The sequence below is a fragment of the Silene latifolia genome, chromosome 9, assembly GCF_048544455.1.
Source record: "Silene latifolia isolate original U9 population chromosome 9, ASM4854445v1, whole genome shotgun sequence".
Classification (NCBI taxonomy): Eukaryota; Viridiplantae; Streptophyta; class Magnoliopsida; order Caryophyllales; family Caryophyllaceae; genus Silene; species Silene latifolia.
In genome coordinates this window covers 202482803-202501113 of record NC_133534.1, presented here as the reverse complement: position 1 = coordinate 202501113, position 18311 = coordinate 202482803, and the positions used below count along the sequence as shown (strand labels likewise).

Below are 18311 nucleotides of genomic sequence, written 5' to 3'. Positions count from 1 at the left end.
ATATAACTGTTGATCTTTTTCCTTCGCGAAGATCAACTTGCCCTTGCTTGTCTTCTTTGCGTGAGTGTCAACAAAGAGATCAACAATCGTGGGTACCTTACCCTTATTCTTCTTGGTCTTCCGGAAAAAAAACAAGGAAATTGTTACTCAAACATGATAATTAATGAGACTAATTAAATTAGAAGACTATTAAATTAAAAGCTAAGACAAATAACTTACTTTTAACACCACACGATCATGAAAAGATTGAGACCCTCCATAATGAGTAGGCTCAACTTCCGCATCCTTATCTCCTCCTTTCCTGTTGATCTTGTTCCGGGCCGATGCTTCCTTGAACTCAGGACTGTTCCGGTACTTGGTATATTCCTCATATGACGAACCTGTAATCAATAAAATAACAATTATTAATTAATATATTTTCAAAATATGTAATGAATTTTAACTAATTACGGGTATTAAAAGAAACTAAATACCTTTCATGAAAGATGGCGCCTTCTTCCTCTTAGACACCTTATACATGTTGTCCCTTAGCCTCTTCTTGCCAATGTCATTATACCTTTGCCAAACTAGGCGCTCAAGGTTGGTTGGCCAATAGAACACACGCTACAAAAATTAAACACATAGATGAGAAACAAATTAATAATAAGGTAAAAAGAATAAATAAATTATATTTAATAATATATATTTTATAAATAGATACCCGGAAGTTGTTGAACCACATCTCCTTATCTTCATCACTAGCGTTACTCCAACAAGTAACGCCGTGTGTCATGTTCTCTTGGGTGCTATTAGTCACACCACGAACAACTGTTTGACTTCTAAACCTGAAATCAAACATGTTAAAAACATAATTATATAGGAAAAAAAATGTATAATTAACATATGTCTAAAAAAAGTCATTTATTACTAAATAAAAAAATTACAAAATAGAATGAATAAAAAATTACCAAAGACCATTCGGATCAAGGATCATCCTGTTGTCAGTATGTCGGGGTATAACAACCTCCTCCTCCTCACTCACCTCCGTAGTAGAACGGTCAACGTCCTCCTCCTGCTCTCGGGAGCTACTACCTCCCTCACTATAGCCTCCGCGCTGCCTACTTCCTCCAGGAGCCATGTGTACTACAATTGAATAAAAAGTGTTAGCAAATATTATAGGATAATTATTATAAGATATAAAAAAATAAAACCTAATAAACAAGTATAAAAGACAAAATAAAACGCTAATAATTGTTTCCAAATTTTGATATGTATACTTTTAATACCTTCTCTTACTCATCATCATCATCATCCTCATCTTCTTCTTCTTCTTCTTCTTCTTCTTCTTCTTCTTCTTCTTCTTCTTCTTCTTCTTCTTCTTCTTCTTCCTCTTCCTCCTCCTCTTCTTCTTCTTCTTCCCCCTCTTCTATCCCATCCCTCTCCTTATCATTCTCTTCTTCTTCCTCTTCTAACTCCTCCTCCGCTTCTATCTCATTTGCATAAATAATTTCATCATGATCAACTGGGACAAAATCTGCTTTCGATACAACCTCTTCTTGGAAAAAAAGATGTATCAACTTCTGATCGTGCCTTTGTTTTAAAAACGGCCCACCATTGCTTTTGTTGTCTATCATTGCTTGTGCTCGGAAGAGATGCAAAATAAACTTGATGAGCTTGTTGTGCAAGTATAAATGGGTCATATTGAGAGTAGGTTCGAGTATGATTCACTTCCACGAGTTTGTAACGATCATGGACTCTCGTTCCGAGCCTACGGAATTATCCCTCCATTGAATCTTGAATAAGACGGTTTTATAACTCCTATCCCGACCATTGTAGCACAACTCAAAGATATCCTCTAATATGCCATAATAATCATTGCCATCAAGAGAAGAAATAGTAACGCCGTAGTTGCATTTAGCCTTACTTTTGCCATAGTCAAATGTTTGAAACTTAAACCCATTAATTGAATATCGATTCCACGTCACAACCTTTCGAGAAGGACCCAAAGCCAAGCTTCTTATCACATCATCTTGAATATTTAGCTTACATACATGCTTCCGAAACCAGGCTGGAAATTAATCCTCATGCTTATGCCAAACATCCTCTCTGTTCACATTAGGGTGATCTTTAATGAAATCTGTCACAAATTGAGCTTCATATGGCTCCAAAACCTCACAATTAGATAGCACATAAAGGTGGGCACGGTTATACTCCTTGTCATCAAGAAATCTTGTTCCCCCAACTGATGAACACCCTATTTCATCCTGCATTTGGAAACACTTGGGTATACTTGTGTCTAGTTCATCCGCTTCATCAATATTCAAGTATTTTGCTTTGGTCTCAATATGTTTTTCAAAATAAAGAGAGCAAAAATTGGCAATCTCTTCCATTAGGTAGGCATTGCATATAGAACCTTCCACACGGGCTTTATTACCAATTTTTTTCTTCACATGATTAAGAAACCTTTCGAAAGGATACATCCACCTATATTGGACGGGTCCACCAACTTTAGCTTCATATGGCAAATGGATAGGTAGATGCTCCATCGAATTGAAAAAAGAAGGCGGAAATATCATCTCAAGTTTACACAAAATTTCTGGTATTTGGTCTTCTAAACGACTCATGTCCTCAACTGATATCGTGGAGGAACATAAATCTCTAAAAAATTGACTTATTTCTCAGAATCGCATTCCAAACTGTTGTCGGGAGTAAATTTTTAAAAGCCACGGGTAATAAGCGCTCCATGAAAACATGACAATTATGACTTTTCAACCCTTTCAACTTCAGTTCCTTCAAATCAACACAACGGCTCAAATCGGATGCATATCCATCGGGAAACTTCAAGTTTCTTATCCAATCGCACAATACCTTTCTTTGAGCTTTGTCAAGAGTAAATATGGCTTTTGGTTTAGCCCCATCCTTACGAATATGAAGTTTAGGACGATCACAAAATTTCTTCAATTCTATTCTTGAATTAATATCATCACGTGTCTTTCCTTTTACATCCACAATCGTATGAACAAGTAACTCAAAGAAGTTCTTCTCTATGTGCATCACATCCAAATTGTGTCTGATCAACATTGTTTTCCAAAGAGGAAGCTCCCAAAAAATACTTCTTTTAAACCAACCATTTTTTTTTCTTTTTCAACTCTTTAAACTCTTCTTCATCCCCATCGACATTGTTGGCAAATCACGTCATGACCTCCCATATCTCATCCCCTTAGAGTCGAACCGGAGCATTGTCACGCACCTCCTTACCTTTTAAGAAAGATTTCTTGTTCTCTCTATGAATATGTCCATCCGGTAAGAAACATCTATGACAATCAAACCAACTAATTTTTTTGGAATTAGGAAGATAAAATGCTTTACTCCTATCCATGCAATAAGGACATGCCTTTCTTTCGCCCATTTGCCCATCCCGATAGCATACCATATGCGGGAAAATCATTTATAGTCCATAACAATGAAGCTCTTAGTTGGAAATTTTGCTTCTTCGACACATCAAATGTTTCTACACCAACTTCCCACAAATACTTCAGTTCCTCCACCAACGGTTGTAAATAAACATCCGGATGGTTTTTTGGGTTATCGGACCGGAATAAGTAAAGAGAGGAAAATAAATTGTCTTTTCGAGACAAAGCCAAGGAGGTAAGTTGTGACGGCGTGGTCATTACGGGCCAACACGAGTAGTTTCTACCAAATCGACCAAAAGGGTCAAACCGATCCGTACACAAGCCAAGTCTCACATTGCGAGGTTCCTCGGCAAAATCGGGATATAACCTATCAAAACGCTTCCACTCCTCCCCGTCACTCGGATGACACATCTTTCCAGGTGTACGAGGATTTTCTTTGTGCCATCTCATTTGGTTGGCAAGATTTTTCGTGGCATACATTCTTTGAAGTCTAGGAGCTAATGGAAAATAAATTAATGTGTTTTCTGATATTGGTTTCTTTCTCTTTCCACTCCTTTTATTACCCTTCTTCCCCTTCAAAACAATATTTCCTTCACTTGTCTCATATCTATCCCTTTGACATTTCTTACATTTGTCAAGCAAAGCATCATCTTTCCAAAAAGCATACATCCTTTAGGACATGCATCAATCTTTTCATGTGGAAGTTGAAGACCTTTGACCACTTTCTTGGTATTATAGAAATTTCTGGTCATAACATTATTATCGGGTATAACATCCTCAACCAACGTAGCAATACTATCAACGGCTTTAAATGGCATATTATACGCACATTTTAAAGAAACTATCCTGGATGCAACTTGTAACAATGTCATTCTACTCCCCTCATATAAGGTTTTTTCGGAAGCACTTAGCATGTCAAAAAAGGCTTTTGCTCTTGGGTTTGGTTGTTCTTCATCAATCATTGGTACACGATCGTCATTAATGAAATCATTAGACTGAAAGGCATCAAGTACCATTTCTCTATATGGGTTCTCATTTTGTTGGATTTGAGGTTCTTCGGGATAATATTTTTCTCCATGGGAGATCCAATTGTAGTAGTTTGGAAAAAAACCATTTGTAACAAGATGCTCTTCTACTTCAATGTCAAATAAATATTTTAAGTTTTTACATTTTGTACAAGGACACCTAAGTTTATGTTGTTCCAAATCATATGAATCTTGACATCTAGCAAATTCAATAAATCCACGAACTCCTTTACAAATCTAGCGATAGGACGTTTCTTCTTATCTACTCTTTCTTCGTACATCCAACTACGTTCAGATCTCTTCATTTTAATCTATAAGCAATATATAGCAAACTAACCATTTTAAATAATAATATTTAATTTCAACAAAAAAAGCAATGGTTATCTCATCCTCCATTTTATGCTAATTTCAAGATTTCAATTGGGTCCTTATCACTCCAACCTAAACCCATCAATGTACGTTTCAAGTCACTAGCAAACACACATTTGTGAATTATTAATGAGAAAAAAATTCGGCAAAGAATTCCCTTAGTTCTCCAAATACACAATGTGGAAAAGATACATTTTCCACATATGTATTCGTAAAACATTGGAGAAATTTGCAACCAAATTCTTTTTTCATTAATAAAATCACAACTATGTGTTTACTACCTAAGTGACTTGAAACGTACAAAGACAATCCCAAAATGGGGACTATTCAAGAATTGCTCCTAATGAGTAATTCTTGAACGAGTACTAGGTCATTATATATTAAACAAGTTGTCAAAATTATAAGGCAAATTTATACAATCCCCTAATCAAATGACATTACTAATTTAACAAATTTATACATCATGCTCATTCCATTCAAGAAAAATGCTAATTAATTAACAAAAATGCTAATTAAATCATTCTAACTTAATTAATTTGGTTAATTATACAAGTTGTCAAAAATGCTAATTTCTAACCCTAACTCAAATTAATTAACAAAAATGCTAATTAAATCATTCTAACTTAATTTGGTTAATTATAAGGCAAATTTATACAATCCTAACATTATACTACCTTCATAAAACTATACTACCTTCAACAATACTACTTCAATATTACTAAAACTAAGCATCACTAATCAAATCACATTACTAATTTAACAAAAACCCCAATTTCTACCTTCATAAAACTATACTACCTTATACAATCCCCTAATCAAATCACATTACTAATTTAACAAAAACCCCAATTTCTAACCCTAACTCAAATTAATTTACAAAAATGCTAATTAAATTACAACTACATACAATAATAAGCATCACTAATGTATAAATTACAACTAGATACTAAATAAGCATCACAACTTAAACAAAATATGAAGGATTGAAGTAATTAAATCGATTTGAGTCGAAAACAAACCTTTATTATAAACAAAGGGTCGGTAGGGATGTAGTGTGCGGATGGCGGCGGCGAGTGGTGGCGTCCGGTGGTCGTTGTAGTTGGTGGTGGCGTCGGGTCGTCGGATTTCTGGGCGTTTTTTTTTTTTTTAAGTTGATTGAAGTGAATGAAGGGGACGGGGTGAAGAATCTGGCAAAAAAAAAATATACAGACGATTGGCGACCGTTTTTGGTCGCCAAATTGGCGACGGGTAATGGTCGCCAAATTTGGCGACTGATTTCGGTCGCCAATTTGGATAATATTGCGTCGCCCGTGGATTTCATACGGATTTTTGGATAAAAAGGTATAGTCGCCAAATTGGCGACGGATAGTGGTCGCCCGTGTCTTTTTTTCTGTCGCCAATTTGGCGACTGTAGTATGTCTGTCGCCTTTGTCGTGTTTTCTTGTAGTGTAAAGAGACTCTGTCACTATAGCAATATAACTGTAATTCTCGACCTAGTTGAGTGCACGCTTCTATGTCACCCATTAATCTGGCTACAATTAATCCTGGATCGAAAGATTGGACTAAATAGGCTGCTATAAACAAAGAGACTACCCTAATGAGCACGAAAGTTAAGTTAGTGGTATTTTAGGGTGGGAAGTGGACCGAAAGGACCTTCTAATATCCGTCTCGCATTAGTTCGTCTGAGTCATTTACTGCTAAGTTGTTGAACTACCGTAGTGAACCGAATTCCCGACATGTCCCCCTCTTATTGATAGTTTTAATTCGCTTCCTGCTTACTGCTCTTTGTTTATTTCTCTTTCCTTTCAACTCCGTAGTTTAGAACCAAAAACTTAATCAACCCCAATTGTTACCATAGGATTAGAAATAGATAGCTGTAGTTGCATTACCTCCCTGAGGATTCGATACTCGACTGCCTCTACTACATTTTTAGTTGAGACCGTTAGGTTTTATTTTTGACAGGTACGCGACAGACGTGTCAGTTACTTGGTGAAGTATATATTGTAGAGAGATAAGGAAGATATTACCAAATGAATAGTGATTCTTAGGTTAAATTGTGGATCTCCTCCTCAATGAGAGTTGAGGAGTATTTATAGACTTTCATCTTTTGTCACGTAGTGGCCAAGTGGCTAGCAGGTGGAAAGACTGATCTACCCTCGGCCGAGGGACCCATGGCGGGCCGGCGGGCCCTGTTGACTCGCCGCCGAGGGGTCTTGGATGTGAGTTTCGCGGATGTGTGCCGCGGCTGGCTAGTTGTCCCAGCCGAGACCCAAGAGACAGGCCGACAGGCTGCGTCGGTTAGGCTGTCTAAGCCGTTGACTTGCTGTGGATATCTTTGACCTTGCTCAATATGTTGACTGGTCAGCGGGTGCAGAATATGCCCCATCAACTTTATTTCCGCTGCAATTTACTTTGTTTGTTTGTCTTGCTTTGCTTAACCTTAGAAGTAACAGTTCATCATACTGTCACATTTGGTCTGCAGTCGTATTCCACAAACTGAGACAAATAGCTACAGTCAGAACGATTGTTACTTTCATACTTCAGCAAACATTCATCGTGATACTTGTTTAATCTTTCAATATTATTCAAAGTATCCCCTAATCTCTTTTGTCCTCGTAACTCACTTTAATTCAATAAAGTTGAAGTTATAAATTTTTAATTAGTACCTAATTCACCCCCTCCCCCTCTTAGGTACTTGAATCCATAAACTCAACACAAGGGCACCACGTAGAATTCGAAAAAATACAGGAGAACAACATAGAAAAACTCATACAATTTTTACGATTTTATCCTTGTCACTTTTTTCTATCTACCTCTCCCAAAACATAATACATTTCACAAATCCATCCATCAATAGGCTTAACCCCTCACACACACCAGTACACCACCACCCACCCACCCACTTTGCCTTCCCTCCCCAACGACGCACCTGTTGCAAATGATAAACAAATTTTCATATGAATCATTAAACACATAATTATTTATGCATAAAATAATAAAGGTTTAATAAAAGCAAATGACAAACAATTACTGAGAATTAGGAATCCGATCGAGTCAACAAGGCATGGTTGATACAATTGTTACAACTATTAATTGATTATAGCGTGACCTTATATTTATTCCGCTCAACTTCTCTTGCTACCTCGCCACTATCGACTCTCTTAAGAGGTTTGTGGAACCGACCCGACCTCAACATGACCCCAGACTTTGTTGACCAGACTCGAAGACCCAATCCGAACTCACAAGACCCAAAAATAACCAGACACAACATAACTCTGATGAACCAAAGTACTTGACAAAACTAATTTAAAAACACACTCTATATTATTTAGGTGTTGTTTGGCCTTATTTATTGAAACGCAATTGCTAAATCCCGCACACCCTTTTACTATATTCCGCACATTTTCCACTATTATTCCGTTATTACCCTTCTTATAAAAGAAATTAAAAAAAAATAAACACAAACCCTCCAACTCCTCAGCATCCCCCGACCACCCGTTCCCAGCCCCCTACCACCCATCTCGCACCCTTGCGCCGTCAACCACCCTTGCGCTGTCGACCACCCAACTCGTGTTAGAATCACCGCAAATCGTCGACCACCCTCAGCTCTTCCCCCGCGCCATTTTATCAATAATTAGGGTTTCAATTGAGTTGAGTTGTTGAAGGGCGGTGGTTGTGGGGTCGTCGGGTCGGAGTGGGCGGCGTCGAGTGGTAGTGTCAGGCATGTATCGTCGATCGTCGAGTTGGTGGTTGCTGCAGGTTCTAGACGCGGGGATGGTAGCAGAAATGGGTGGTCGGCGGGAGTGGCGCTGTGGAGGGACGGTCGGAATGACGATGGGGCTATGGAGGGGTGATCGTCGACGTCAGGAGGGTGGTGGGGGAGGGGTTGTCGGGGGTTGGGATTTGGGTAGTTAGTGTGTTTCTTTTTATTTGTCATTTTTTCCTTTTTTTTTTCTCTCTCTCTCTCTCTTGTTTCTCTCATGATGGGTGAGGAATGGGAGGGGCAAACTCGGTATAAGGAGAAGAAATGTGTGGGATTAAGTAAAATAGTGTGCGGGATTTAGCAACTCTCTATTGAAAATGACCTTTCCTTTTGAAAAGGAGTTTATTCACAAGTTACTTTTCGGAAAAGTTGTTTGACCATACTTTTGTAAAAGCGGTTTCTCACAAAATTTATATGTTTGGCCTTACTACTTTTAATACAACTTTTGTTTGCTTATTTGGTTCGTTATGTAAAAAATAGAAGTAGAAGTAGTAAATATCTACTTCTCCTTTTGGGGGTGAATAATCAGTTTTTGACTTCTCGAAAGCACTTTTAAAACTCTTTGATTTACCATGTTTGACCAAGCTACTACTTTTTCAATTACAAAAGTACTTTTTAAGCTTGACCAAACAGCACATTATCTTCATTTAAACTAAACGAACTAAACATACGTTTTATTTTCATAATCGTTGACCCGAAAATAACTTGAACCCGAACTAATCTGACCCGCTTGACCCGAAAATGACTGACCAATCGAAATAGACCCGAAATAACCCGACTCGACTCAAATAAACCCAAAAATGTGACGCACGTGAAATAACCGGACCCGAGCTGAAACCGACTCGTTTCAATAGCATCACCGTTGACCACCATTAACACCAGCATCATGAAACAAACCCTTGAAAACACTCATCGAAACACCAAGCAACTTCTGACATACCATTATAAGTGGCATTATTGACACCATCCACACGCCGTCATCAAGCCACACTTGGCGCCCCCTTCCCCCCCTGCTCGTTCCCGCATGAAGCTGGTGAATCCCTCCATTCTTTTGTGCAACTTTTTATTTCAGATTTTTGAATTTTTACATGTTTTCTTTATCCAATTCTTTTTCATATGCTCTCGCGGCTTTTTTGTTGTTGGTTGTTGTAGACGTGCCTAAGCAAGGGTCAAGGCTATCATTTCCCACCATGTTACATGTTAGAAATTGCTGGATTTCGTGTACTCTTGGATTGTCCATTGGATCTTTCTGCTCTCTTACTTTTCGCTCCTGTTCCCGCTTATTCTCAAGCAACGCATCAACACCCATCTCATTGCTCATGCTCTGTGCCCTCTGAAACCGATTCCGTAACTTGTAAGAGGCAAAAACTTGAACATTCTCTTACTGCTGCTACTTTAATCCATGCTATCCCTTGGTATAAAACTGTTAGCACGCTTCACCTTTGGGATGTTTCTTTCATTGATGTTGTCTTGATCTCCGCTCCCATGGGAATGCTTGGACTCCCGTTCTTGACTCGTAACAAGACCTTCTCTGCCAAGGTTCTTTATTCTTCTTCTTCTTCTTCTTAGTACAGGTGTGTCACATTGCTCTTTCTGATGTGGGTTCTCGTGATTTAGATTTACGCGACTGAAGCAACCAAAAGAATTGGCCAACTTATGATGGAGGATCTTGTTTCATTGCATAACGAGTTTAAGCAGTTTTATGGACCTCAAGGCTCAAAATGTGCCCACTGGATGAAGTGGGACGAGCTCGACAAACTTCCACCTCCGCTTAAAGAGAGAATTTTAGGCAAAGATGGGACAGAACTAGGTGCTTGGTTTCCATTGTACAGGTGATTATGCTAATATGAATCTTAAGTTTTAAACATACACTCCTTGTCTCCTTCCATTCTCTGACGAATATTAATGTCCCCATTCGCCACTGACAGTCGAGCGATGTCACCTGAATCTTTTAGCTGTGATGTATACTTTTCTTTTCTTTGATCGATTTTTATTCTGATTATTAGTGCAGCTGATGTAAAGGATTGTGTTCAGAAGGTGCAACCTCTCAAATATGCTGAAGAAACATGTTATGCTGGTTTGATTATCATCAAAGCGTTCAGTTCTGGCCTCGATATTGGCACCTCTAACTGGGTGATCAGAAGCCCCAAAAAAGATATTGCCTTTCTATCCAGCTCTGTATTTATCTCTGCTGTTGCCTTGGATTTTACTTATAAAGCTCTTCAAGGCTGTGATATTGTCCTCTATACTGATTTTTCTTCTCTGGATGATACTGAAAACGTTGAAGAACAGGTTGATAACTCAGCTCCAATGTAATACCTGTTTCATCTTTTAGTTTCTCAAAGTTTGGCTTTATCTTCAAATTTTTCTTTTTCACTGTGGTGCTTATATCATATTTCCAATAAATATTTTAAAATTGTAAAAGTTCGATTGAATGTCATGATGTCAAAGTATCGTTTCTGTTCCATGAAATTTTTTCCGCGGGAATCTATTGCAGCGATGGAGATGCTGATGCACCGTCTCTTGAGTCCTTACTCAACTCTGACGAGATTTTAGAGGAGGAGCAGAAGCTTGATTTTATATGTTCATGTGCCGTTGATTCCGTGAAAGCTGGAGGCTCAGTACTAATTCCAATTGGTCGAATTGGAGTCATCTTGCAATTGTTGGAGCACATATCATCATCTATAGAGTTATCGGATTTGAAGGTATCTGAACATTTGTCCGTTTAGAGGGTCTGCTTCTCTATTATTAACAAAAAAGAATCAGGTCTAAGCATATGTTTTTAGAGTGGAAGTGAAGAATTAATATCCCAACTATCCATGATAAACTTCCTGGTTTCCATGTTGGGCAGTTTGTATGTTATTTGTGATCATTATGGTATGTGACTCTTATTTTCATAAACTTGCATTTCCATCCACATTTTACTTTGTGCCTTGATTTTCGTGCAAAAATTCCCCAAAGTTTGTTAATGGTTGGAGGGAGTGCCTACTAACTTGTTCCTTTCAGGCATAAGCAAGGGTTTAAATTTTTTCACGAAACAGTTGCATTTTATATGTCATCAATTTATAGGTGGTGAGGTGACAAAGTTTAGAACTTGGAAAGGAAAAGGGTGGGTATGAGCCTTCTTGAGACGCTTGGGCCAAACAAACTTGCCTTCTGGATTTAATTATCTTAATGGAGGAGTTTGATAACAATGTGGAAAGAGGATATTGAGTTAGTTCTTTAGATTTGCAATTAGTCTCATGTGAGACAGTCTCATATTAATATAATGTAACACCAACCAATTCAACTCATATTGACCGACTAGAAATAAAATCAACAGACAACTTCCCCTTAAGATTGACCTGTCTCGTGATAATCTTAGCTTGAGACCATGCCTTGTGAGAATTTCTGTTATAATTATGCACTTATGCAACATGGTAGGGAATGAAATTTGTGTCCTACTAGTGAAGATCCCGTGCTAAAGCACGGTATTTTTTAGGTTATCTATTTAAATAAATACGTCTCCAATTGGATACATTTTTATAAACTAATTGTACTTTTAGTTTGTTGTTATAAGAGGTAGAAAACGAAAAATGACTATAATTATAAGACATTAAATTAATGCTATCTCAATTAATGCTACCCCTCCGTCCTAGTGAATAGTTTACACTTACTTTATTTTCCCCTCACAAAATAAAGCAAGTGTAAACAGATGGAGTACTATTTTATGATATTAATAGAACTGTAATAAGTTTATTTCGATGGAGTTTAATGGCCGTAGGAATTAGTATTTTTGGCAAAGATATAATATACTGCAAAAATCGTTCATCAATCAACATTTAAAGATTTTTGTATATAATTCGTAGTATAAAATTATAGGATATACTTGTTTTTTATAGGATATACCGCAATAAAGTTATACCAGTATATAATTTTGTAGTATATAATCCTTATTTTTTGTTTTTATTTCTATTTTTAAATATGAAACTATAATAAGATATTATTGTAAAATATTTTAAGGAGATGCTTAATCTTTTTGAAATATCAGTATGTTATCTTTTGATTTTATCTTGTATATTCTTTTCGTATTTTACATTAATATATTTTTTTATTTTTTTCATATTTTTTTTTGACGATTGACAGTGTGAATGCTTTATTAAATAGACATTTGACTGAAAGGTTTATTTAGTATGGCCCACCTTGTGTAAATCAATTGTGTATGAAAATTTTTATTTCGCATTTGACGGAATTGTGTGAATCAATCAATTAAAAGATTTCTTTCAATAGGGGCCCACTTTTTTGGCAATCAACTGAGCGGGAAAAAGTTGGGAGATTTCTTATTCTTTTAGTTTATTGGGGATTACCTTCCGTCAGTCTCTTGGTTATGCTGCTGTTTTGAGGTCTCCTCTTTGTAACAAATTAGTTTTAGAAAAGATCTGACCCTGGCTAATGCAGGTCCCTATGTTTTTCATTTCTTCTGTAGCAGAAGAACTCTTATCTTTTACTAACATAATACCAGAGTGGTTGTGCATGCACCGGCAGAACAAGGTATACTGTGAACAACTTATAATTTTTTAAAATCAGATTTATGTCATCATTATTACATTGTTGAGGCTAAGACTACCACTGGATTTCGTCCTACTTGTCTGCAGTTATTTGCTGGTGAACCATTGTTTGCACATGTGGATCTTGTGAAAGAGAAGAAACTTCATGTATTTCCGTCAATCATTACACCCGATCTATTGTAAGACTTCATTTTCATCTCTGTACCTCTTATAAAAATAATTAGAACATACATTTTTCTTGGCTAAGAAAGAAGAAGGATTAGTATGTACAGTTGTGTAGCTGCGGAGACAGTTCTTTCTATATCGAGTCATATATTTGGGTATAATCCTCTAAGTGGTGTGAGGATGTTGTAAGTCTTAGTGCAGCTATGAATGTTTGTTTGGAACTTACCATTAGGATGTATATTTGGTTTTTGTTTGCTTGTGTTTCATCGTTTTCTTGTTAAAGACAATTTGTCAAGCTCTTATAGATTATGTGGTAGATTGATTAAGTTTCCACTTACAGCTATCGAGCATACTTCATGGTGAATGATTACCATTGCTTGCTCATATAATGTTTTGCTTATGAAGTAGAATCGTGTGCATCTCCAGATAATTTTATTTAGTATCTTGTTAAAATTTGACAAAAAGAACGTCTATGACAACTAGTATCAAGAATTTTTTTAAACTTGTTAATTGTTAATCTCATTCCAAACCACTATCAACTTTCACCATCCTGATCACTTGTCATTTTAGCTTGATCTGTACTGAAGTATTATGCTGTCGATGTCATCTTTGTTAAAGTATCTTTTGAAATGTAAACTTTTTGAATGGTTAATTGTTTGATGGAAGGAGAAAATTTCATGGTATAATTTTAGGCTAATACTTCATGGTGGGTGGGTGTAATATGGTCATTTAGTTTGGTTATAACTTACCCTAAATGGAAATGTATACAACTAGATGGAACAGCCCAAATTGGAATATGTATACTTCTATTTGGAACAGAGGAAATATGTTCTTGTAAAAATTAAAATCAAAACTCACCTTGAAAAATGAAAACATCATAAAAAAACGAAGGGAGTATTAGTTTGTTTTGCTCTTTGGCAATTCAGCTATACTTATTTTTAAGCTTAACGATCAGCTTATTACAACTATTAGCCCTTTGATTGTTGAACTCATTTCCAATTTCTAATCTAGTTGTATAAAAAGCCTTCTAATTATTTTTTTTTTCCTTGCAACACTCTTTGGCTGTGTGAAATGTGTTAAGTACATAATGTATGAGAACTCCAAATGTTTGCTTTGTTGAATGACATTGTTAATTCTGTCATTTAGCATATATTGTCCTTAGTTGGCTTGGTACTGACAATTTTCTATAGGAAGGCTTGGCGAGAGCCTTGCATAGTATTTACTCATCACTGGAGCCTGCGGCATGGGGCTGCTATTCATTTCCTTCGGCGTTGGCGTGAGAACGAAAACTCATTACTGATACTGGAGGTGATTGTCTTTTCTCTGTTGTACCATGTCTTAGTTTTTGACGTGTGTTTTATTTATTTTTACTTTATTGTTTATTCAAGCGTGACTATTTGTGTAGAGAGGACCTGATACTGATTGGCTGCTTCTACCTTTTAAACCTATGTCAATGAAGGTCCTACAGTGTTCATTCCTATCTGGCATTGGGTAAGTTGTTTTCTTTCTTGAATCTTAAGTTGTTCATTCCTACCTTTTAAACCTATGCCAATGAAATTTCTTTCTCTCTTCTTAGTCCTTTGGGTAAACTTGTGGTCTAGTAAATGACCACCTTACTATAGGTGCAGACATATCATATCGTACATGTCTTTATAGACAGCCACCTAATATTTTTCTTCCAGGATGTCCTTATTCTTTATTTTGGCCTGCTTATTTTTTGCCTCCATTGAGGACTCGGTTATATATGGTTGTGGATTATGATGGAAATGGAATAAAGCAGCCATTCGGTGCTTACACTTCTTTTTATTGTAAAGTAGTAGTCAATCAACGCGATTCTCGAAGCAGTTTTCACTATGCTTACACACACGTCAGACCCCTACCTCGATATATGTGGGTGTCCTTGAGGCACTGAGATATTGTTATTTCTTGTCATTCTTTGTTCCTTTTCCCTTTGGTCATTCGACTAAAAGTTGGATCAGCCATATACACGTATGTCATATACCCAAGTATTTTGGGTGTAAAGGGAACCGAAAGAACGATTTTTATGTTGACGGGTTTGAACGCATGTCATGAGTACCACTACTTAATGACTTTACAAGTAACTCCCATGTACGAAAACACAAAAGCTAGTGACATGCGGATGCTAACCTGTTCGAGTCTAAAACTCTTGAATTTAGCAATCTGGTGGTTGCTCTTCTCAACAACTTACATGGTATGAATCTCTCGTGTTCCAAGGATAATTGCAATTTACAATTGGGTGGTCAATACTTAATGACTTTGCATGTTAAATTAACTCCAATGTATAATCACACGAAAACTAATGACATGCTAATGTGACCTGTTTGAGTCAAAATCTCAAATTAGTAATCTGGTGCTGCTCAGCTCTTCTCAAACAAGTTAATGGGCATGAATCTCCCATGTTCTAAGGATAATTACAATAACAACTGGGCGGCCGCCGGCCAGTTAATATCAATATATCATATAACAACTACTCCCTCCGTCCCGGTCATTTGTTGTCCTATTCCATTTTGAGGTGTCTAGTCAATTGTTGTCCTTTCTATTTTAGGAATGCATTTGATGAACAATTTGATCATTCACACTCAATTTGGTCCACTTGTCATCTAATAGTTAGCTCCTTTCTCTTTCCTTGGTCTTTGTGCCAAAACCAAAGGATAACAATTGACCAAGGACGGAGGGAGTATAACTCTAACCAATTACAGAGTTTATGTTTGTTCTGTGTCTCTGCTGTGACTAATGACTTGTTCACTCATATGCTTCAGATCGCGGAAAGTGGTGCCGTTACTCCAAAGTTTACAACCAAAAGATGTCTTGGTAATTAATCTGCTCAAAAATATTGGATTGAATCCCGTCTCTGTATTGTTTGGTTTCTATCAAATTATACCACTCACAAATTGCATGTTATTCTTGACTTGGTAGTTTCCTGAAGATTTGAGGTCTCTTATTGGATTTCCAGACGCAAAGCCGTTCTCGGTCGTCTACTATGACGAAAACAACACTTTACGTGTTCACAGCCTAAAGAAAGACGCCGAACTTGAGATTTCAGCAGATTTAGCCTCTAAATTTCAGTGGATAACTTTGAAAGATGAGGATTTGGACACTGCGAGATTGAAGGGAGACCTCTATGTGGAGCAGGGGAAACATCGATTGCTCGTCGGGAATGGATCAAACAGGACGTAATTGGGTCGGAAAAGCTGTCAATATTACTACAGAAAACAACTAATGGATGTTGGTTGAAGTAGGGGTTTTGTGTTGCATGTTAATGAGCCTAACAAGGCTTTGGTACAAGCTGAACCAACAAGGACAGTTATCAGTTCAGTTGCAAGGTTTTTGTAACACTACGGATTTTGTTAAGTTGAGTACTCGACCGAGTAGAGCCTACTCGGCCGAGTAGTGCTGATAGGGTAGTCTGTTTTGGTTCTGCCGAGGAATACTCGGCCGAGTATAGTGAATACTCGACCGAGTAGAGGATACTCGGCCGAGTATACACTTTACTCGACCGAGTATCCGGCCTGACGAGTATTATTTCCGCGGTTTTGGTTAAAATGATTAGAGGTTATATAATCGTTCGTCAGTTTCTAAAATCATTTCTCCCCAAAAACATAAACTACGTTCATTCTCCTCTAATCATCTTCATCAATTCTAAGTCAAAGGTCGTCGATTGTGGGTTCTAGCATCTCTTTCCGTGTCAATCGTTGTAGTAAGTGTCTTATCCTTGTTCATCTATTGTCACTCTTATAAGTTAACAAACCCTAATTTGGTTAATTTGGGGATTTAGGGTTTTGGTCATCATATGTCGTTGATTGTTGATTATCGCTGTTGTAGGTGATGTTGTGTTACTAGTTGTGCATTTGTATGATTGATTGCAGCGTAGCGGATTGCGAAAAGGTAGGGTTTCTCCTACTCAGTACTGTTAATTGATTGAGATTGCATATGTTTTATAATTGTTGTTATCTGCTGATCATCGGAGGTTGGGTGTTGTGGTGACGGTATTGGTGTGGTTGTGCTGTGACGATTGTGGGGTTGTGACAGCTGTGATGCTGTGTGTGTGATTGTGGTGGAGTCACTTGCGGGAGTGGCTTCACACCCTAGTCCGCCCTCCGTGGAACCCGTCACGGGAGGGGATGTGCACATTAAGGGACAGGGATTGTTAGTCGCTCGTTGATGAGCTGGACTAGGTGGGGATGGGTGCGGTCACCCATCGGCGGCGAGGATTACCTTTGCGATGGGTAATGGGGGGCTACACACTTCGGTGTGTAGTCGATTCTTGTGTGAGATCGATGATCACCGGTTGTATTGTTGTTTTCTTATATTGATTGAGTAGTCTTGACCCCGTGTTGTTGTTTTTTGTAAAACCCGCGGTGATCCATTCGGGGGATGGTGAGCAGATTGTGACAGTAATGCGATGTTTAGCTATGGGACAAATCATGGGAGTCACCACGTCAAGTCTAGCTTCCGTTGTTATGAGTTTAGATGTCTTGGATTTCATTTGTATTGAGACCTTGTACGTTTAGTTTGAGTTGGTCTGAGATAATGTAATCTTTAACTTTTATACTTTAGTAAATGTTGTTTGGAATTTGTAACTTTGATATACTAACCTCGGGAAACCGAGATGGTAACAGCCTTTCATGTTAGGGTAGTCCTTGGTAAGGTACCTTGGTATGAGGGGATGTTACAGTTTTGGAGTGTCGCATCGCTGAAGTTGTCAATACTCTCTTGTCTCCCAACTAACTTCGATTGCTAGATTGGTCTCAGCCCATCCAGCCATAGAAGCAAGTAATGACTAATGACGATGCATTTTCTGAAATTTAGGCCAGCCACTAACCCATCCCTAGGCACAAATCTCCTTACTCACGAGTCAGAAAATTGACGCTGGGTCCCGCCCATGTCGTCTGGTTCAATCCCACTAATCGCCTCTACCAGCTAATGGACTGTTCTCTTCGTACTTCAATGTTAAATTTATACTCTAGTTTACCAGTTGCAGCCGGCACAGAATGCTGAGTTTATAATAATGAGTTTTTGTTTTATGGAA

General features: G+C 37.7%; 2 protein-coding genes across 2 annotated transcripts; one reads left to right on the top strand and one right to left on the bottom strand.

Moving 5' to 3' along the window:
* Positions 1-201: 201 nt before the first annotated feature.
* LOC141602113 (uncharacterized) lies at positions 202-5951 on the bottom strand. The gene is made up of 5 exons (XM_074422426.1): positions 5806-5951; positions 948-1122; positions 701-824; positions 474-603; positions 202-380 (listed from the first exon to the last, which is right to left on the bottom strand). The coding sequence occupies exons 2-5, from the start codon at positions 1115-1117 to the stop codon at positions 202-204; spliced, it is 603 nt and encodes a 200-aa protein (XP_074278527.1). The 5' UTR covers positions 1118-1122; positions 5806-5951.
* Positions 5952-9374: 3423 nt separating this feature from the next.
* On the top strand, positions 9375-18311 carry LOC141600360 (uncharacterized). The gene is made up of 12 exons (XM_074420584.1): positions 9375-9582; positions 9702-10088; positions 10167-10381; positions 10556-10861; positions 11047-11254; positions 12987-13079; positions 13184-13275; positions 14452-14569; positions 14667-14752; positions 16042-16093; positions 16199-16611; positions 17958-18311. The coding sequence occupies exons 1-11, from the start codon at positions 9574-9576 to the stop codon at positions 16457-16459; spliced, it is 1827 nt and encodes a 608-aa protein (XP_074276685.1). The 5' UTR covers positions 9375-9573; the 3' UTR covers positions 16460-16611; positions 17958-18311.

What these genes read in the sequence shown, in the direction of transcription:
- LOC141602113 (XM_074422426.1), bottom strand. Translation starts at nt 1,117, where the DNA reads ATGGCTCCTGGAGGAAGTAGGCAGCGCGGAGGCTATAGTGAGGGAGGT. An exon ending in CTTGATCCGAATGGTCTTTG is followed by an intron (nt 825 to 947) that starts GTAATTTTTTAT and finishes GTTTGATTTCAG; the next exon opens with GTTTAGAAGTCAAACAGTTG. An exon ending in TGTGGTTCAACAACTTCCGG is followed by an intron (nt 604 to 700) that starts GTATCTATTTAT and finishes TAATTTTTGTAG; the next exon opens with CGTGTGTTCTATTGGCCAAC.
- LOC141600360 (XM_074420584.1), top strand. An exon ending in GTTGATAACTCAGCTCCAAT is followed by an intron (nt 10,862 to 11,046) that starts GTAATACCTGTT and finishes AATCTATTGCAG; the next exon opens with CGATGGAGATGCTGATGCAC. An exon ending in TCATTCCTATCTGGCATTGG is followed by an intron (nt 14,753 to 16,041) that starts GTAAGTTGTTTT and finishes CATATGCTTCAG; the next exon opens with ATCGCGGAAAGTGGTGCCGT.